The 22809-nt window shown below is 43.5% G+C and overlaps 1 protein-coding gene across 1 annotated transcript in view; it reads right to left on the reverse strand.

Moving 5' to 3' along the window:
- The window catches only part of ADGRA1 (adhesion G protein-coupled receptor A1), a 791567-nt gene that overhangs the window by 557197 nt on the left and 211561 nt on the right, over nucleotides 1–22809 (reverse strand). The window contains exon 3 of the mRNA XM_086922531.1: nucleotides 13599–13726. Within this exon, the coding sequence (XP_086778657.1) occupies nucleotides 13599–13726 (128 nt within the window). The remainder of the gene's footprint in view (nucleotides 1–13598; nucleotides 13727–22809) is intronic.

The raw sequence follows: 22809 nt of genomic DNA on the forward strand, positions 1-22809 counted from the left end.
GAGGCTCCGATTATACTTCTCAATCTTTACTACTAGTAAAAAAACAGCAGCCATGAGACTTTGAACCACACCTCTAACAAACCCACCAATCAACAATTGTCTTCATATACAAAATAGAGAGGCACCATCTTTCTGCCTCTTTATTTGCTGCTCCGCAGTCAAGATAAGTGCCTCTCTATTTTGTCAATTCTTGATGTAATGTTCATGCTTTATAACAGTGGATGTAATGTATGCATAGCGGCTTTGTCGCTCATTCCTCTTGTCAAGTCCCTTTAATTGCAGGTCTCCAACGGAGTACTGCGCCTGTTTGCTTTCCTTAAGACCGCTTTTTGGTCTCCCCCGGTTTCCTACTTGCCGCATTTTGCGCCTCACGCTTAGCATTATATTCTTTCTCCCCTTCAGTTTTATTTGCATTGTACATTATTTCCCCGGTGCCTTCTACACCATTTGTCCCCTTCCTCCCTTTCACTCAACACGCCTCACGCTCTGCTGCACTACAGGCAGCAGCCCCACCCAGGAACGAGGTTGGTGGGGCGTCCCTACGGGGCTGCGCACGCGCACCTCTGAGCAAGCCTGCCTGAGCTCAACTCATGCTTGGCAGCTTCCCACAAGCATTGCGGGAGCCGCCTCTCCCCGGGCTGCAATAATAGGGGTTTAACTGCTGTGCTTTAGTTACTGGGGCAACTCTCCTTCCACAGTCAGCTGAATTCAGGTGATTGGACTGCTCTTTTCTCCCCAGCATAAGTCCTGCTCAACACTGGTGGTAACCTTTTGAGCCTGCAGCCAGCCATTTGCTCCATGTGACGCCCTGTCTCTGAGCTGAATAGGGCTGTAATAATTAAGAATTTGGTCTTCCACACTTATTTCCCATATGTATAATTATATATCACTCTCTTGGTTGACCTTGGCTTCCCCCTCTGGTGTTGCTTCTCTTGCGAGGATGTCAGAATATGAGATTTATGATGAAGGTCTGGTAGTCTATGGCCCTGATGAGAATGAGGACTACTATTATGATGATGGCATGGAGGCCATTATTGACATATCAGTTCAGAATTCTTTGGACAAGGACCTCAGCTCAGCTCTCCTTCCCATTTCTCAATGCTTAGACAAGCTGGCAGGGCATTCCTCCACCACTCCACCCTCAGGGACCCCCCTCCTTCTTCCTCCCCTTCTGCTCCCTCTTGGCCTCATGTGAAGGTGATTGCTAGAGTGACTGAAGAGACTTTACCTGACCATGCATACATTGTAGGCGCACCTGCAAACCGCAACCCCTCCCCCCTCTTTTCCTTCAGCCCCTGTTCCAGTCACAGACAGAGGCACGAACACTTCTTCCTCTCAAGGATCCCAAGCACGCAAACGCTCAAAAAACACAAATGCTCGGTTTCCCCTTCTTTGGTTTCTCCCTTTACTTTTGACAATGTCTGTAATTCATAGTTTCAAAATATGACCATTTCCCTCGAACTGTATCATAGCAAGCTGTAAAGACTATTTTCTCAGACAAGCTTCAACTATCCTGCCACCCCTCAAATCAAACCTCATTTCGCATCCAAGGCCACACTGTTTGAGGTTTAAGTTCTATAAAGGTTACTAGTAATATGTTGGACTGTGGTGCATTTGTGGGAGGTGGGTGGGTATTACAAACAAGGACCTTTTAAACATGAATCATGGACAGCTTTTGAAATCTGCCTGCAGTTTGCAGTAATTATTTAAATCATCAGCGTCCACTCACCTCACCCGCATGCCAATTGTAATTAAATGAGTAACATCGGGTCAGTTAATAATAAAACCTGGTAATTACTGTGTGGCGGAGCGTCACGAATAAACAACACTGACAAATGACTGCACTATCATGTCAGAAACACAAAGTGGTCTGATTTAAAAATGTGCAGCGAGAGGCTGCAATTCACATCCTGGCTTCCACTGTGCAGGACCGCTGGTCATGAATGACAGTGTCTTGCTGGGCTTTTGGACATGAGAGTGGAGTCGAGCAGGTGTGTGGACATGGGGGGGGGGGTTCTTAAAGAAAGAGAGACTGATGTTTGTTTAATGTGGCAACCGGCGCCGAACCACTGCTAATGCGGGGGGGGGGGAGTAGGGGGGGGGGGGGGCATGCAAATATTACCTCCTCTTCAAGTTGCACAGCAGTCCAGAGTCAAACGTTTTCAGGGTACTAAAAGAGGAAAATTGTCCCCAACCATACAGTTTGGGTGGAAACTCATGTCAGTTAGTGCCTGCAACGCTGATCCACTACTGAGAACCGACCGAAAATGCTAATACAAGTTTCCCTATGTGTGGATGGGGAACAGGCTGTTTTCCCTACAGCCTGTGCTGCATGCAACAGCAGCCCGGTAGGCTAACGTGTAGCGGTGATTGCAGACACACTAATTTGTCTTTGGTCAGTACTCCCCTTTCTTAGGCATTCTTAACATACATTGGGCAAGCATCTGTTACTCAAGATGCCGAACCTCCCAAATACCGCATTGCTATGCTGTACAATGAACTGATCTAAAATGTGGATGGCAATGGCAACAATGAATTGCTGAAGGAGGCTGACCTCTTCCCCTGTTCTGTGTGTGCTTCAAATCCCCTACCTAACTCAGACAAGCAGTCAGAATGCAAAAAGTATAAAAAAGTCACTATTTCTTTCAGTGTTTCAGGCGATTTTCTCTCCATACATTTCTGCAGTTTTTATCTGCCGAAATATGCGCAGGGAAAAATATTGTTATCGCAGTTGAAACAAACTCTTTGTAACTCCTTTCGTTTGCCCACCATCTAACTTAAAATGCAATTTACAATCCGGCCCTGTGTCTTGTTACTTATGATTTATGATGTATTGAGTTCAAAGGCTCTGAGGGACATCAAACACAGTTGTAACAGACCTAAAACGTTTTGAATGTCAATATTGAGACCTGCTTATCACATAAAAAGTGTAAAAGGGTGCTTGAGAAAACCTGCTTTACCTACTCAATTCAGTGTGAGAGCATTTATTCTACAGCAAATCTAAGACCTGCAATGATTTCACAGGGATCAAACTTTTTCAGCGTACAAAACTTCATTTTCAAAGACTGATGCCGCGTTTCTGGAAAGTGTCTGAAAAGGTGCGATCATTTTATGTGCCTAGTTGCACCTTCTGTTGATTAAAATGTGAACGAAACAAGGAATCCACACAGGGCTTTGACACAGCGATTCAGTTGACAGCAGAGCAGTTGATTCAGAAGACCAGTGTTTAAGCAATAAGTTCTCAGCATTTTCTAATTATTTTTATTCCTCATGCAAGAGAAATGTGGGTGGTCAAAATTAAGCATGGGTGAATTTTGCGAATTCGCGATCCGGAAATTTGCGGATTTGCGAATTCGCGATCCGCAAAATTCGTGAATATGTGCGAATTTGCGGATTTTAAAATTTTTGCGTGTTCGCGGGGTGCTTTGCGTGTTCGCGGGTTTTTTTTGTGCGAGACCGTGATGCGCCCTCTGGTTCATCACTGACACCCTCTTGTTTTATGTGCCCTTCTGCCCTCTGTACCACTCGTTTTTGTGCCTTTCTGCCCACTCCCTCACTAGTGTTTGTGCCTTTTGCCCTCTGCCCCACTCGTTTTTGTGCTCTTCTGCCCTCTTCCCAACTTGTTTTTGTGGTCTTCTGCCCTCTGTCCCACTCGTTTTTGTGCCATTCTGCCCTCTGCCCCACTCGTTTTTGTGCCATTCTGCCCTCTGCCCCACTCGTTGTTGTGCCCTTCTGCCCTCTGCCCCACTCATTTTTGTGGCATTCTGCCCTCTGCCCCACTCATTGTTGTGCCCTTTCTGCCCTCTGCCCCACTCGTTTTTGTGCCATTCTGCCCTCTGCCCCACTCTTTTTTGTGCCCTTGTGCCCTCTGTCCCACTCGTTTTTGTGCCATTCTGGCCTCTGCCCCACTCGTTGTTGTGCCATTCTGCCCCTTGCCCCACTCCTTTTTGTGCCATTCTGCCCTCTGTCCCACTCGTGTTTGTGCCCTTCTGCCCTCTGCCCCACTCGTTTTTGTGCCATTCTGCCCTTTGCCCCACTCGTTGTTGTGCCCTTCTGCCCTCTGCCCCACTCGTTGCTGTGCCCTTCTGCCCCTGCCCCACTTGTTTTTGTGCCATTCTGCCCTCTGCCCCACTCGTGTTTGTGCCCTTCTGCCCTCTGCCCCACTCGTTGCTGTGCCCTTTCTGCCCTCTGTCCCACTCGTTTTTGTGCCATTCTGCCCTCTGCCCCACTCTTTTTTGTGCCCTTCTGCCCTCTGCCCCACTCGTTTTTGTGTCATTCTGCCCTCTGCCCCAATCGTTGTTGTGCCATTCTGCCCCTTGCCCCACTCGTTTTTGTGCCATTCTGCCCTCTGTCCCACTTGTGATTGTGCCCTTCTGCCCTCTGCCCCACTCGTTTTTGTGCCATTCTGCCCTCTGCCCCACTCGTTTTTGTGCCCTTCTGCCCTCTGCCCCACTCGTTGCTGTGCCCTTCTGCCCTTGCTCCACTTGTTTTTGTGCCATTCTGCCCTCTGCTCCACTCGTGTTTGTGCCCTTCTGCCCTCTGCCCCACTCGTTTTTGTGCCATTCTGCCCTCTGCCCCACTCGTTGTTGTGCCCTTCTGCCCTCTGCCCCACTCGTTTTTGTGCCCTTCTGCCCTCTGCCGCACTCCTTGTTGTGCCCTTCTGCCCTCTGCCCCACTCCTTGCCTTTTATTTTAGAATGGCGCTGGCAAGCTGCCAGCGCCATTCTAAAATAGTTACTAAGTTAGCTTCGTCAGGAAGCACTAATAGATAAAATAAAGCAGGTGCTCGAGTTGGAGCTCAAATTCAGTTAAACTCGAGCACCTGCTTCATTTTATCTATTAGTGCTTCCTGTTAAAGCTAACTTAGTAACTATTTTAGAATGGCGCTGGCAACTTGCCGCACCATTCTAAAATAGTTACAAACCCTGAGCTTGAACTTTTGCCCCCCAGGTCCGTTCCGCTCGCGGATTTGCGAATTTTTGGCAAATTGGAATTTGCCGAAAATCCGCGAGCGGAACGGATTTTGCGCCCATGACTACTCAAAAAACAGCTACCTTGAAAATTTGATGAGATGTATAGAACTGGGCATTTGCCCTAAATGCGCCTAGGTTGACCTTCTTGAAACTATTTCAAGGTAAAAAAAGGAAGCTCCTGTGTATTATAGCACACCTTCCACAAATGGGGTGTCTGAGGTGTTGGAATTTGCAGTTTATATATCGAGTAAGAGCAGGGCTGGACTGGCTGTTAAAAAAGTGTGACCAGAATTGTAAAGCCAAAAATCGGAACATTTAATGGAAATAGAAGAAGTACTACAGTTTTACTTCAAGCGAACGCATAGATTGACAGCGCTCCTCAGAAGAGAATTACAGAACAGGCAGTAGGAACATACATAAAATAAACATTTGAAACCCAGAAGCTTAACTGTTAATTAACTTGCTTGCTTGAAACAACTGCTAACCATCCCTGCTTTGTAAGACTTAAAAAAGCACCTCTTGATGTTTTCCGTTGACCTTCTCTAAAAACTCGGACAGGAGCGAAATTTCCTGAAATCAGCGGGGACAGGCGGTTGAAAACCGGGACCGTCCTTGCAAATCCGGGACGCCTGGTCACCCTATGTAATGGGCATCTGGTTTTTCCCTGTGAGGCTGTAAGGGTGGGAACCGGTTTTCTCACTAGGGGGCGGTTTTGCAGAGGAGCTGCAATATCGGCTCCCAGTAGCCAAAACAGCAAGCAAGCATAATCCACTCACTTTCATTTCCTGCTTCCCGGGGCCAGCCAGTGCTTTACACTTGCACCCCCCCTTCACCCATAAACTACTTTATAGTGTTCAGGCTCGCTCACCACGGACCGTGCGTGAGGCCTGGTCTGACAAAATTGCAAGTGCTGCTCTGGGTTCACTGCCTGGCCCTGACTGAGAGAGCAACCCCCACTTTGGCGAGCAAAGTGAAGGGGCATAAAATGTATTTTGCCTACAACTGCCAAAATGCCTTGAGATTTCAACTAAGAAGGATTCTAGGACGTCTCGCATCCAAAAGTACTCATTCAGCCCACCCCATTTAGACCCCTCCAAGAAGGACTTGCACATCTTTGAAGAGTGCTTGTGTTGCCCATCCTTCCAAACTAACCAAACAACGAATAAACCTTAGGGCACAAGTAGTTAATACACAGGAAAAATGGCTGTACGTTCAATTGAAGTCTATCACCTGGTGGAAAGGGGACAGCTTCCAACAAAGCGACTGAATTGCAAGAAGATTGCACGGATATAGATAAGGATATTATCAATCATTTGCCTCAGAAGTCATTTATTTTGGAAGCCTGTGTATTTAAGCTAGTCATTGGTCTAGAACTGACCACTGGTAAACATGGTTGGGTGACTAGGTGAGCCAAGGTATAGCAGACTAATGGCCATTTTTGAACATGGTATTTCTGTAAGGAGGAACACAGTACATTTAACATGACGTACAGCCTTGTACTTTCACTGTGCCATTGCCTTACTATGTCGGTGCAAGCAGAGACCCTCAAACAGATTTAATTCAGCACAGTCTCTAGACCCTAGAGCTAAGTAGACAAATTGCATATGTCAATTCAAGATTTGCATTTTTGTCCAGCGATATATGAGCAGCTTTGGCTCCTCTGCTATGGTGGAGGAGTGTCGCCACACTGCTTTTGAGCAGTGTAAAGGAGAGGAAATATAAAATGATAATAACTTTGAGTTATTACAATGTTTTGTTTCCTTTGCGGGCGGATGGACGGGGCTGATCGGCTCTAGGAGCAGGGGAGAAGTGGTTTGCCCACGCTCAGGCCGCCCAAACCAGTCATGCACACTTTCCCCGTTCTCCATGTAGGCTGCATTACAGCATGCATGGGTAGCAAGTCCAGGCCCCTATTCCCTGGTTGCAGCATTGGTCAGGGGAGCCGGGGTGCTTACCATTCACAACACTGCATTGCAGCATTGTGATTGGTCAGGGGAGCCTGGCTGCTCTTTCTTAATCCTTTCTTCCTGTCCCAGGAGGAGAGCAGGAGCAAGGAGCAGAGACGGACCCGGCGGCATGGTAAGTATATCATTTTTATTTCTATTCTTATTGTTTCACATCGAGCAACTTAGCCCCCGACCCACACCTCGTCTGCCCAGCCACCCGCGAATCATATCTGCTGTCAATGTATAGTGTACTGTATTGTATTGTAATTGCATTTATATAACACTTACTACCCCTGATGAGGCGTCAAAGGGCTTTTTCGGCGGGTAGCACGCTACTCCGGGACCCATAGAGGATTAGTGTTGAATTAGTATTGTGAAACATGCAAGTACATTTTAAGTGGTGGATAGGTTAGTCAGTTATTTGGATATGGAATGATAGCAGAAGGCTAGATGAGGACAAAAGTTTGTATTTATTTATCGCTTGTTGACGCATGCTATTCAGGAAGCCTATAAAGGATTAGTGGTGAATTAATGTAGTGAAATATGAGGTAATTTCAGTGGTGGATATTAGTCTGTTACTTGGAGTGAGAAGGATAGCGGAGGGATAAAAGGGGAAAAAATATTAGCATTCATATAGCACTTGTAACATCTGACGGGTGTTGAAACGCTTTTCTGGTGAGTAGCACCCCACTCCGGAACCCATAAAGGATTAGTGTTGAAAATTAGTATAGTATAAATATGAAGTAATTTGAGTAGTAGATGTTATTCAGTTATTTGGGCAGTATATTAGTGTAGTTGAATATGGAATTTGAGAAGTGAACATGTTAGTCTGTTAATTCTGATTGAAAAGGATAGTGGAGAGAAAGAGTGAAGGATTTTTTTTAGGTCTTAGCAGTAGGAAGAGGCTTTTGGATGAGTAAAAAGGAGTTTTGGAGGGGAGGAGTCAGAGGGGAGAGTTTAGAAAGGTTTGTTTTAGGGGATCGGTGTAGTAAAAAGAGGTGTCAGATGATGCAAGGAGGGGTAGAGCAGCAGAGAGTCTAGAAAGGGTTATTTTGTCGATCATAGTAGTGTTATGGGGTTTGGGATAAATAAGAGAGTAGATGTAGAGATATATTGATAGATGTATAGGATGAGAGATAGGGTAGTGCGTTGGAAGGAGTAGTAGAAAGAAGTTTGAGATGAGTCAGAAGGTTAGGCTAGAAGATATATTGAGCGAAGTATAGGCTGAGAAATAGGCTAGTGCATTGAAAATGCTAAATTAGAAGAAAGTGATAAATATATAGATCCATAGGTACATTGAAAGTATATAGATACATAAAGGAAGTAAGCATGTTTAGATTAAATATATTGGTAAAAGCACATGCTGAGAAATAGGGTAGTGCATTGGATATGCTTTTTCAGGAGAAAAGTAACAGACACACAGATCCAAGTACATGGAAGGTACATAGTTGCACAATGGAAGTATGTACATGTAGACCAAAGATGATTTTTATTTATTGATTAAAATTATTATTATTATTATTTTTTTCTTTTCTCTTATTAACATAATTATTTTACATGTTTTATAAAGTAATACACAAAGATAGGTACATATCTACAGTGAAAACAAATGATTATATACAGAGGGATATGCTGTAAATGTATGTTTCCCTATGGTGCTTATGTGGGGAAGAGCCAAATCTTGAGTAGTTTTCTGAAGATAAGGTGGTTGTTGGTGGATCTTATGTTGGGGGTAAAGAGTTACATAGTTTCGCTGCTTGAATAGAGAAGGATGTGCCACCCATGACAGAGTGCTCGTGTCCTGAGGCGGAAAGCCGGGACGTGTGAGTGTGTGTGTGGTTTTATGTTTTATTTTACTTAATTCACGGCGTTCTGATTTTTGGGACTCACCTCGCCGATAATTTTAAATTCGAAGTGCACTCCCGTGCTGACAAGGGTCTGCTTCACTATTGGCCCAACTACTCTCCTTGCTCTGTCGTGGCCGATTGCAGCCGCTTAGGCGCTGCTTGGGTGACAGCCTTTTAGCTGCCGCCATCTTGGGTGAGGAGCAGGCGAGCGGTCCAGTGCTTCGCCCCTCCCGCCCTCACTGGTATAAAATGGCCCCCGCAAGCCCGTCTGCGCCCGTCCACGCCCAGACGGGCCTCGGGGCCTGCCATGCTGCCGGGCTGACCTCTTTTTCCCGTGAGGAGTTGCTGAACATTAACAATGGTCAGGGTCACTTGGCTGGGGTAATATACAGTTGGGCCCAGAGACTGTGGATTTTAGCTAATCGTACCTCCACCTCTGAAATTACCACTACGACAAATCTAGGCCTTACCAGTCAAACAGTGCCTGGCTTCCATTCCCATTCCATGTCCATAGTCTATCTAAACACTCGCTCCATGGTGAAACACAAGATGGACCTTTTTCTTTTACTGGATATGGATAAACCTGACATCCTCCTACTTACTGAGACTTGGCTGACCCAAGATTCTGCCCAAGATATAATAGCGGCATTGCCACCAAATTATTGTATTATCCATGCTGACCGTGGATCAGATAAACCTGTCGGGGGAGTGGCGGCTATTTTTCGCCATGACCTGGGAGTCACCGCCTTGATTAGTCTGAACCTCCCAGACACTGAAAATCTGGTTCTAAAAATTGATACCTTCTACACAACAGTGGCATGCGTCCTTTTGTACAGACCCCCTAACAAAATGCCTACTTTCCCTCTAAAGCTCAGCGAACAAATCGCTAATCTGGCCATTGACCATGCCAGGATTCTTCTGGTAGGGGACTACAACTACTGGTTTAATGGCCCTTTGGAAGGCCCTCAGTCGTGTGAACTCACCGAGCTTCTCACAAACTTAAATTTTGAACAACAAGTGCTCTCACCAACCCATCGCAAAGGTCATACCTTGGATCAGGTCTGGTCCAACTCTCTTTTAGTTACAACCCCGGTAAATACCCCATGTTTATGGTCTGACCATTTTCTTCTTAAATTTAATCTTGTCTATTCCCCAAAAAAGATAACCGCTACAGCCGCGGGTGGACGAGCCAGGAAATGGAACTCCCTAGACAGGTCTGAATTTCTACAAACCCTTGCCAATTCCATTCCATCTCATCACCCTGACATTAATACATCAGAAAACAATCTCTCTTGCTGGCTGCAAACAGCTAGTGATGCCCACGCCCCATACAAGAAGGTTAAATTGGCCCGGCGCGCAGACGCCCAAAAATGGTTTTCACCGGACCTTAAAGCAAAGAAATTGGCCCTTCGCCAATTAGAGCGCCACTGACGTCGCAATTACGCCCCTGACTCTAAATCTCGATACATCATGGCTAGGAAGGAACATATGAAATATATCCTATCCACGAAGGCTGCTTACTTCTCTTCCCGCATTATCAACTCAGCTAAAGTTGGCTGTATGATCTTTAAAGCGCTTCATCGCAAAAGTCCTAAATTTATTACGAAACTTATCACAAAGCATGCCCCGTCCCGAAATCTACGCTCAGCTCACCAATGTCTCTTACAGACACCATCCTTTAAACGCAAAAGCTCCTCGCCTGTGGAATGCCTTTCCTCTTGAGATCCGGCTATGTCCGGACCTCATGTCATTTAGGAAATCCTTAAAGACCTGGCTCTATCAACAAGCATACCACTAACTCTGCAGGCTTTAAACTCTGATTTCGTCCTCTGTCTTCAACAGCGCCAGGAAACCAATCGGTGTCAGAGCGCTTAACAAATCATTGCTAACATAACATAACCCATGTTTTTTTTCTTGTATGGTGGGATTTTGAGGCGAGATGCTCCTTTAGAGCGGAGGTTCCTTTGTTGAATGTGTTTGGTGATTTTATTCCTGATGAAGAGTGGTCCCATTCCATGTATTGCTTTGTGGGTGACACAAAGCAGCTTGAACGTGGATCTTCTGGCAACCGGTAACCAATGCAAGGCTTTCAAGGCAGGGGAGATGTGGTCTCACGGTTTGATATGCAAGAGTAGTCTGGCAGCCGAGTTCTGAATCCGCTGTAGTCTTTTCATGGTCGTTAAAGGTGATCCGTGGTAGAGGCTATTGGCATAATCGAGTTTGGATAGAACAAGGGAGATGGTAGCTTGGACCTTGTGTGGAAATCCCAAATGAGGGAAAATTCGTTGCAGCATTTTTATAGTAGCAAAGCTTGATCTTGCTAGTTTATCCACTTGGGCATTCATCAACAGCTTGGAGTCCATGGTCATTTCGAGGTTTTTTACATCCTTTGATACTTTCGGTAGTGATCCCAGTTCATCAGGCCATGCGGCAAGTGGGTTGACATTTTTCCAATCGCCACACGTGAGTATTTCAGTTTTTGAAGCATTCAATTTGAGATGGCTCCAAGTTGTCACTGCTGATCCACGGCTCTGAGACAGCTGACAGCTGAAAATTGGTGATTTTCAAATGTCTTTGGGGCATTCCAGTTGAAGGAATATTTGCGTGTCATCTGCATAGTTGTAGCACGTAAGGTGAAATTTATTGATCAGTACTGGTAAAGACTTCAAGTAAATGTTGAAAAGCATGGGCGAGATGATAGAACCTTGAGGGACCCCTGCTTTTGAGGAGTACGGTTTGGACCAGAAAGATGGGGTATGGATGACATTAGTTCTGTTTTGAAGGTAGGACGCGATCCAGTCTAGAGCAGTTCCCTTCATGCCAGCTTCATAAAGTCTTTGTTTCAGAGTGTCATGGTCAACAGTGTCAAAGGCAGCTGAGAGGTCCAAGAGGAGTAGCGCAGCAACCCCATTGAGGTCAACTGTATACTTTATGTCATCCCAGATGGCACGGAGGGCAGATTCAGTGCTTCTTCCTGGATGGAATCTTGATTGGAAATCTGAAAGTATGTCATTCTCTTCAATGAATTGTGACATCTGGGCGAACGTTGCTCTTTCTATCAGTTTGCCCAGGAAAGGCCCATTTGTATTTTAAGAAATTGTTTTAAATGTAGTGAATGTACCGGTTTTAATTAACTATATATAATAAATTTACTTACTTACATTTGTAATGGGTCTGTAGTTGTCAGGGTTCAGCGCGTCCAAGATTGTTTTCTTCAGTAAAGGGCGTTTGTAAGACTTTTTGAGTTATTCTGGAAATATTCCAGTAGTTAAGGAATCGTTGATGATTCTTCTTACTGGAATGGCAGCAGAGGTTGTTAAAAGAATTGTCTTGAAAGTTTGTGGCGGTCAGGGGTCAGAAGGGCTGCCGGCAGGCCTGCTTGCTTTGACCAGGTCCATAAATTCATCGTGTGAGATATGTTGGAAGGAACGGAGAGGCTTGATTAGAGCATTCTTGGATAGTTGTTTTGTACAAGGGTTAGTGCTGGTGCTTTGTTTCTGTTTTAAGTACGAGTCCAACATGTCTGCTTTGTCCGTGAAATGATTTGCCAGTTTGTCTGTGAAATCTTGAGTAGCAGGATGAGTTCCTTCTAGACAATTTGGTTTTCGAAATAGAGTGAGTATTTTATAGAATTCTTTATTTGCACATTTAGCATTTTGAATTCTGTCTGAATAGTACCTTTTCTTAGCTTTTTTGATAGCCGACTTATATAATCTGTTAATTTTCTGTAGGTGAAGTTTGTCTTGTTTGGCATTTGTTTTGAGCCAGGTACGTTGCAGCTTTCAAATTTGTTGTTTTATGTCTTTTATTTCTATGTTTCTCCAGGGCGCTTTTTTCTTTTGTTCTGTTGTGTGGTTTTGAGTAGTATCAGGGTGTCAAAAGCTTCCTGTAGCCACTCATATAGATTCTGAACAGAATTATGGTTTCCAGATTTATACTGGATGTTAGTTGTGTTTCCAAGTGTTCCAAATTGAGTTTGTTCCACGGACGATAGGTGGATGGATGTAAGGTAGTTTTAGGTGAGTCACTTAGTGTTGTTTTATGTTGGAAAGCAAGCAAGTGGTGATCTGACCATGTGACTGGAGTTATAGTTTGAAAGGTAACTAGTTCAGTATTAGCAAAAATGACATCTAGGATATGTCCAGCGGTGTGTGTCGGATTGTGGACAATCTGATGCAGGTTCAATGTGTCTAGGCCGGTGATTATTCTTTTTGGATGGGTCATATTGGTTTTATCAAACCAAATGTTTACTCCCCCTGCTGGCCAAAAAACGAAGAAGCACAGGCCCCAGTAAATACAGTTTAAACAGCTCACAGGAGCACCCTCTGATGTAGAATATACCTGTTGCTGGAGGGGAGGCAGGGGAGCTGGCCTCACTGGCTTGTGAACACAAAATGGTGGCTGGGGGTGCACTGTTTTAACACACAGGTCTTAGCAAAGAGCAAAGGAGAAATTTGGAGAGAAAACAGATTTGTCACCAAGGAATGAGAGGGAAAAACTACAGAGGTTGGACTGCAAATCCTAAAAATTCAACACGTTAAATGCAAGCAATCATGGGCAGGGAAAACCACAGGTTTAAAACACAAAACGGGCGATAAAATATGCAATCACAGGCAGGTCAAAACTGCAATTTTAAACTGTAACAACCAGCTGCAAAAGACAGTCAGGCTCCTCAAAGCCACAATCAATTTTGGCAGTTCGTACGGGCAGCGCCATCATGGAGACTGGGGGCCATATACATCAGGGACTTACGAAAGACTGTCTGCTCCAGCCCCTTACTCTGTCAACAAAGGGATGCAACGAGAAAAAGAATGCCGGCAGGCATGCTCTTACCTGTGATGTACAATATAGGTGATGATGGAAGCGAACAGGCACAATAACATGACCGCCGTACATGCATAAACCACAGGGTGCAGGAAGTCCCCTGGGTACGGGGGGATGGAGATCAATGTGTTGAAATCCTTTGGAGGAAGAGAAAAAAACATAATATCAGCATTGCGCCGCACCCCCTGTAATCTCTGCGTAATTGCCGTGATCATGCATAAGTGCTTTTCTCCTGTTTGCAGGCTTTATATGCATCGCGCAGAAAAGTGATGACACAGCTTTCGTTTCAATAAACATCCGTATTGTACCACATCTCTGTTAAAGATTCATACCGCCAGTGCTTTTAAACAGCTTTTCAACATATTGGCCGGGAAATTGAACAGAGGACGCATAATTGTTTGAACAAGCAATTAGTCTTACGGGCCAGACGCCAAACACCTGTGTCCCTCATCTCTTTATTCCTTCCACAGTTCAAGTTCTTGGCTCTCAAGTTCATTTTGTGAATGTCGGGCTTTCAAAAGTGGTAAGTCAAAATACTTTTCAAATTTCGCGTTTTGTTTATCCAGAGGACGCTCTTATACCACGGCAATCTATCTGTATGGTGTGTTTGTAAAGTATTGAATTTGCCATAAACTCCTGTAATCCCATTTAAAACCTGTAAGGTCATACAGCCCCTGAGGCAAAGGAGCCCGCCCCCTCCAGGGGCCCTAAGAATTATGTCAGTGATTCTAAACCTGTTGTCTGAGGACCCCCTGGAGGTCTGCGAATCCTGCTTGGGTATGGGACCCTTTTTTTTCTCCAAAATATAATAATATTAAAATGAATTAATTACAATTAATAAACAATATACAAAATAAAGAAGCAACATATTTTGAGCATTTGTTTAGTGTATACATGTTTTTGCATACTGTTTTGTGGTGAAAATAATACAAATTGCTTAGGCTGGTTGCCCCCACCTTCCTCAGACTCAGCAAGGTGCCCCGGTTTCCAGTAATGATTCAGTGGGGGACCACAGAGGTCAAAATATGAGGAGCCAATGGTCTATGAATTTCTGAGAAGTATGGGAGTCCACATTCTGCAGGGCGGCCCTATCATTTTCCATCACATCACTGCCTCAGGCCCATTTCACTGTATTTACTAGCACCAAACTGAGACAGAGGGTTACCAACATTTGTGCAACCAACACTGCACAGAAATTGACAGCGTTGTACAGCAAGGCAAATAAAAACAGCCCTATATTGTCTACGCAGAGTGATCTAATGCTGTCATCAGTAATGTGCGCACTAAGTATGCCTTGTTTGCATGACACTAAATATGCAATTAGTGTCTTCTGTGAATTTTGTATTCAAGGCACACTTTTTTAATATGAGTAATTGTGTGACAATTACAGGTATTACGCATTGAAATATAATGTAGTATAGCTTTTGCCCATTGTTTGCACCTGTTTTCATTTAGCATCAGAATTTCACACAGAGTAATGTCAAGCTATTTTGCATGACTTCAGTTGACCTGGCCTAATGTGAAATCCTAGGGGTATATGCACTGCTCCAACCCTATTAATTGCACTTTGAATACACCATCAGGGATTGCAGACTACATGACATAGAGCTGTTTCAGTGCTGCACACAAGTAAACGTTCAGCCAATAATCATTTCCAGTGTAAAAATTGATCAACACTAATGTTTGGGGCACTTTAGATTGTATGTAAAAGCTGTCTGAGGAAAATACAAGGTGATATACTGGCATGTTAGAAAATACAACAATTAGATCAATATTAGTGGGTGGGCAATGAATTCCGCTCTGCCATCAGAGTTTGCAGAGTTTTGCCCACTCTGCGCTCAGCGTAGAGGACAGAGACCTGAAAAACTCTGTGAAGCAAAGTTTTTCCTCTTGCACAGCTTGCCAACATTAAGTTGGCGAGTGGGGAAAATCATACTCTAGGCCACCTCCCAGTGAGAGTAAATAGTCTGTTTAAATGTCAGAAAGAAGCAGCACCCACTTGCGCTGTGCATCCTGCCATTTGCACTGATTCTACGTCATGGGACACATTTCTAGTGCTAAACATCAGCACGAGCAGTGCGACTCACCACACTCTGTCCCTTGCAAAACTCTGTGGAGCACAGATGAGTTTTTTCGTCACTCTGTTGTCTTCCCCATAGCGAAACTCCGCAAACTCTGCACAGGTACATATTAAAAAACTGAAAACTTGACTGCTCCATTTAAGAAATATTGCAGTAACAGGCTATAAACATTAATACGGCCTGCTACCAACAACATTTCAATGCTGTTATTTACAGCCTCTACCGCACCATGTGGATTGGGAGAAGGAGACAGGAAGAGGATGTGGACAAGGCACTCAGTTCCCATGAGGCACAGGGTCAAGGCTGATTTGCATATGGCCATGTCTGAACTGGGGTGGTGTGGAGTGCAAAACACCGATGGATTTAGACACCGATGGATTTAGGCCCAGATCTCTGTACTGCGGTGAATGTATGACATTGTTCTGCATTCTGTCCATCAATTGTTGTTTTTGCATTTGTCACCCCGAGTGGGATGGGTATGCTCAGACGGTCCCATGCTGTCCACACAACTGGAGTCAAGCTATCCTAGCTGAAGATGGCTGATAGCCAGAAACCGGTCCTACGATGCTTGATTCCGGTCCAGGAAAGACATGGCTTCGCAGTTCGGGCTGGACTGTTACCATGAGGCACAGGGTCAATGCTGATTTGCATATGGCCATGTCTGAACTGGGGTGGTGTGGAGTGCAAAAAAACGATGGATATAGGCCCAGATCTTTGTACTGGGGTGAATGTATGACATTGTTCTGCATTCTGTCCATCAATTGTTGTTTTTGCATTTGTCACCTGAGTGGGATGGGTATGCTCAGACCTGAGTCCCATGCTCTCCACACCACTGGAGTCAAGCTATCCTGGCTGAAGGCGGCTGATCGCCAGAAACCGGTCCTAGGATTCTTGATTCCGGTCCAGGAAGGACATGGCTTGGCAGTTCGGGCTGGACTGTTCCCATGAGGCACAGGGTCAAGGCTGATTTGCATATGGCCATTTCTGAACTGGGGTGGTGTGGAGTGCAAAAAAATGATGGATTTAGGCCCAGATCTATGTACTGGGGTGAATGTATGACATTGTTCTGCATTCTGTCCATCAATTGTTGTGTTTCCACATTATACCTGCGCCAGGTATAATGTATGCAAGGGGGCGTATTGACGCAAGAAAGGGTCATGGAAGTGACGCAGTGAAATCTATGAGATTTCACTGCGCCACTTCTTGGACTCAAATGCGTCAAAATCTTACGCCTGCCTCACAGTAGGCGTAAGACTGATAAAGGCTCTTTCAGATGGGGCTTGCCCCATGTGAAAGGACACATTGCTGGAGTTGCGTCACTTTTGTGAAACACTCCAGCAATGCGTCACTTTTGCGCCTACCGATATATCAGAAATACTGACGTATCTGTAACTCTTTGCGACATGATCCGTCATACTGTAAATATGACGCATCATTGGTGTCGCAAGGAGGGCGCAATGAAAAGTGGCGCATCGCTGTCTTCATGCAGCAATGCGTCACTTTTCATAAATGAGGCCCTCAATGTCTAGACGAAGAGCTACATTTAAAATTATTTCTTAACCTCAAGTAATGATGTATTTAAACCAGAAAATGTGTGTTTCCTAAAGAATAGACTTATTTGTAGGTCTGAATCTAATACTAAGTACAGCCACATATGTTTCAAAATTGATTTAGAACAATAATTTAATTTGTGTTTTGTAACAATATTTAATATAATTCAAAGTCAATTGTTTTTAATGAGTTCCATTTGCAGCACCTGGTAGTGGCTGAGCTGGGCCATCTCCTTTTATCATCCTTGTCTCGCATGGCACTCTCTTATTCATTGAGAAAGCGCAAGAGTCCAGGTAACTGTATGCCTTTTAATAATGGCCCTCTCATTCCAACTCCAAAGAATGTGACTTGGCGGAGGGGTGCCTATTGATTGAGGGTCTCCAAAACGTCTTCCTCTCTCCCTCGGCATCATCAACGGAAACATATACAACTGCAGGTAAATTGAACATGTTCTTTTCTGGCTCAGACCCGGATTTAGTGCCACCTCCTGAATACAATGAGGTTAATACTTCCCATCTTGCCAATCCAGCTTCTAAATGCTCCTAAGCACTTGTGTGCCACCGCAAGAACTTAGATGAGTCCCTGTTAGCTCCTATATATAAAGGTCTGTTATATAGCATGGTGGGGATAATCCTTTTTGTGATTGATTCATGTACTGAAATTAAGCGCTAAATGTTGTAATTGTGTACCCCAGTATTTCTCGATTGGAGAGCCGGTCTTCCACACTGAAAAATGGCTTTGGAGGTTTTTCACTGTCAGGGCATGAAAATCATTAAATATGCATGCCCTACTTTTTAAATGCCATGCACCCTTCCCTATTGGCCTTTATGTCCTACCGTGGTGTGACTTATAAGCATTAAAAAAGGAAGGTTTAGGCCTAGCAGGTTTGTTTTGCCAGGTCAACTTGGCAGTTTTAAAATTACACACCCAGGCTGCGGGGGTAGGCCTGGAGACATGTTTCACCCTGCTACTTTAGTGGGTGGGACAATAAGTGCTGCAGCCCACTAGTAGAATTTTAGTTATAGACCCTGGGTACAGGTAGTACCATATATTAGGGACTTTAAATAAATTAAATGTGCAAATTTGGAATATGCCAATTTTAAAAGAGAGAGCACATTAAAGTGGGCAGAGCCCTATGACCAACAACAACAGAGATGAGGATCCAAGCTTTAGTGCCTGCACCAGTCCCAACGTCCCATAACGTAATGCTCAACACGGTGAAGGTGCAAGTAGCTTGAAACACAATCCCCTTTGTTCCATAAACAAGAAAAAAGGAGGCAATTCCCCTAATATCTCAAGAAATTACACAAACAAAATAGCCTGCAACCTTCGAATAGTATCAACACATATATTCATCTCAATGTTGAGTTATATACAACATTTTTAGCAACATTCTCATTGTAAATAATTCATAGTTGTTCAGTTGTTTTCCCAAGTGAAGTCAATCAAGGCTCTTGAAATGTAAAATGTGTTCTTTATTCCATTCTTTATGAAAGGAATAGCCAACGCGTTTCGTCCGTTACCGGACTTCTTCAGGGCTTGATTTCATTTGGTTGTCCTAATTCATAAGTCTGTACATGAAGATTAAAAAGCCAGTCAATTTCAAAATTCACCTATGTGCTCCACCGGCAGTCTAGGTTCAAGAGGTAATGTCACAATAGCCACGAAAAGTATATCTTCAATAAATGGCATCCATTGGTAGTACCAACCACAGTTTGGTTCACCGTCTCTAGAATTACTGCCTGTCTCCTGTGTGAAAGGCCGAAGTGGGAGAGGGAACAGCTCTCCCATTTCGGCCTTTGACACGGGAGACAGGCAGTAATTCCGATCAACAATGTGGCTGGGTTCTACTTTTGATCTATTTGATGTCTGTTTTTTGGCTTAAGTCACAATTCTATTTTAAGTTCTTTTATGTCCCTTTGTGCCATTAATTTAAAGTTGCTTACCAGATCCATCACTTCTACTCTGCAGTTCATGCCTAAATTGTTTGACTATGATTATTCTGTGGTCAATAGGGGCCAGATGTAGGTGGCCGTTTGAGGCCATTTACCGAGCGGAAACGGCCGATTTTGGCCGTTACCGATCGGTAAATGGGTGACAGGTATGTAGGGGGCATAATTTTACCGAATCGGTAAAATTACCGATTCGGTAATTTTACCGATTCGGTAAAATAAAAATTCGGTAATTTTACAGATTCTGAGGCACCCAGATGTAGGTGGGACTCTTCAGGGTCCCAGAGGCCTTACCGAATTGGTATTTTACCATCAAATCCAATTTGATGGTAAAATACCGATTCCGGTGTGCATGCACATGTGTGCATGCACACTTATGCCATGTGACAGGCAGACCTGCCCTTAGGGCATATATGCCTGCCACATGGCACCGACCCTTTTTTGGGGGTGCCAGAGGGTGTCAAAGTGACACCCCCTGCACCCTTGTGAAAATCGGTATTTACTGTTTCGGTAAATACCGAATCGGTAATGCCCATTCATTCTTATGGGCTTCAAAGCCCGTAGGAATGAATGGGCATTACAGATTCGGTATTTACCAAATCGGTAAATTCCGAATTCTTCCGAGTAGGTATTCCAGCACATCTGGAATACCTACATATCCACCCCTTAGATTTACCGATTTTTAATTACCGAATCGGTAAAATTCGGTAATTAATAATCGGTAAATCTATTTTACCTACATCTGGCCCTAGGTGTGTTCAGGCTGCTCCTTCTAGACAACCTAGAGGTAAAGTTGAGATCGATTTCTACAGAGCAGTAATAATGTGGCACTAAAATGAAGAATGGGTATTATTTGAGCCGATGTTTGGACACAGCTGCAACAGACTAGTTGATTGAAAGATGTAAAATTTTTGGGAAAGTGGTTAACTCTTCCTCTTTTGCTGAGGGTTCTTGACTTTCCACAGCTGAGCCAAACAGCATGTCACTCAATTTAAAGTTATTTTTGATAACTTTGGCTACTCCAGTTTCCCATTTTTTTCTTTGACCTTAAACACTAGCACCTACATTAGCTTACATTATACAGATGTGGTAGCTGTCATTTCAGAAAGTCCATCTGGTAAAGTCCCTGGGCCAGACATCGCTCACATTGACCTGTTTAAATCCAATACATTGCTCCGGGCTCCCCTTTTTGCCAATATCTTGAACACAATTATTGTCATTGTGATCAAAAAGAGTATTCGAAGTGATCAAATGGTTTGGGCCCATATAATTAATGGATGTTATTGTTAAAATAGCTGGACAGGTCATTAAAAAAAATTAGCTTGGTTTTCTGATAACAGCAATCATGCTGACATCTCATATGGCGGCAGGGAGGGCCTGCGACTATAGAGCAGAGACTCAATATGCATTTAAGCATCAGCAAGTATACTCTATTAAATCAGGCTTCTAAACCATTTCTTTTTTATGGATTTGAGCAGAGCTTTTAATTGCCTAAATATATCTAAATTATGGCAGATTTATGGGTCACAGCACATTACTTATTAACTTTAATCACAGTTCACATACCGACTTACCTGCTACTGTTAGATTTGGAGATGGAAGTGAACGCTTCAGATCTTTTAAAGTACACAGGGGAGTTTGGCAGGGTTGTGTTCTGGTCCCAATATTATCTATTTTGAACATCAATAAACTCAACCCTTATTCAATCTACAAAGGGACAATATCTACCTCACATTGATCATAAGGCTATCCTATTGTTTCTTTATGCAGATGTCATTCTACTTTTGGCTACTGCAAATGGTCTGAATAAACTTGCAGATGCTTTTATCACCTTTATGGTGAACCTAGACTTGGAGACTAATCCTGTATAAACCAATGTGAGGATTTGTGGGTCAAAAAACGCCAAGACTATGTGTTTAATACACAATCCTTGAGGAAGTTCAACACTTCTCTTATCTTGGGGTTACGTTCAATCCAGCTAGTACCAGGTCTCCTTGCCATAGTCTCAGATGCATGAAATGTGCCCAATATGTAGGGGTTGTTTTTAATTTTGCCTCTAAACTTTTTTTGTAGAACTCATTTGGATTGGAGTTATATTTATCAGCTGTTAATCAGATGTGGGAGAGAAGTCCCCTTTATCATTTCAGGCTGAACTCTATGTGTTGCATCCTTTCTTTCTGGAAGGGCCAATCCAGCTATTGTTGTTGTTGAGATGATGAAACTTCACCCTAATCACTTTTGTACTTTCTCTTTATTTATACATTGTACAACTGTTTCCTCAAGATTTTTTATCCTGTTGCTTAAAGGTTGCAGCTTTACTAGTGTAGACCTGACTTAATGCATTTACAAATGCTGTCTGATTTAAATGATTATTATACTACAAGGTCTTTTTAGGTCGAGCCTGGGCAGCGCATATGCTGCTCTGAGAGGCATGCTGTAATCAAGTATGGACTTGAAGCTCCACCCACGCTCCGACAATATTTTTTTATTGACTTGTGTCATCGTCCTTTGTAAATGCTGGTTTCTGATTCGTTAATAGGCTTGTTAGTCCCTCCTTAGTACCGCCTTGTCTTCATTTGTAACCTCCCATGAGGACTGGCCCTTTTACTTCCGTTGTTACACATTATGTCTGTAAGCACTATTTTCTTTAATGAGCTTCTCCTACTGTAGGCACGACATGCTTTCCTGCAACATTTAGCGCGACATGCGTGATTCACTTTCCAAGCAGCTCGGGACAATGGCGACCACTTCTTTGAAATGAAATAGGTCTCGCATTTACAAGAGTTTGAGCTATTGGCATTGTAAATGACAATCCCTATTATTTATGTGTTAATTATAAAAGCAGACAAAGAAAAGGCATTGTCATTTACAACGCCAGTAACTAAACTCTCGCAAATGCGAGAACTATTGCATTGGAAATGCTTGTTTGTAATGTGTGATTAGGTACTGCAACTCGTTTATATTTTAACATATTGTATTTGATGCATTTGAGTTCCTTATCCTTACATTTATTTGTTGACATTGACGTGACAGTTAAATGTGCTTTTATGCATTTTTTATATGGCCGAACCAAGCTTTCTTTGGATGATTGAACAAGCAACTTAGATTGACCTGAAAGCAGCTTCGAATGGCTTTTTAGGAAATTATCATCTTACATTTTGAGAAGTCAACCACGGCGCGAATCTACAGTAACTCATCTGAAGCAGTCATTGAAGCATTAGTTTACATACTAGGACTGAGGGCAAAAGTCAGGCTGACTTCAGTAGTTGGACTTGAAAGTCGTAATCACTGTAATGTTTGATTCATTTGGAAAATTAAATATGAGGAATTTACTTATGTCTTAAGCATTGCCATAATTTTAGGTCTGGCACCTCCATACCGAGACATAAGGAGAGTAGCTACAGGGAGAGTCCTAGTGTGGCACCACATTTCCGCATATGCCTTGGAAAATACCTTTCTTAATGTACAGTGAGCACTCCAGAAGTCAAAAGGAGTACTGCTGATCCTCACTTTTTTTATGTACACTTTTTATGACATATAACAATTTACTATTGTCATTACATTTAGCCAATAATATTTATGGGTTTATTTTAACTTTCAAACGCCCAAACTAAGCAGATTACAGAATAAGAACTT

Source organism: Lissotriton vulgaris, chromosome 5 (assembly GCF_964263255.1).
Source record: "Lissotriton vulgaris chromosome 5, aLisVul1.2, whole genome shotgun sequence".
Lineage (NCBI taxonomy): Eukaryota > Metazoa > Chordata > Amphibia > Caudata > Salamandridae > Lissotriton > Lissotriton vulgaris.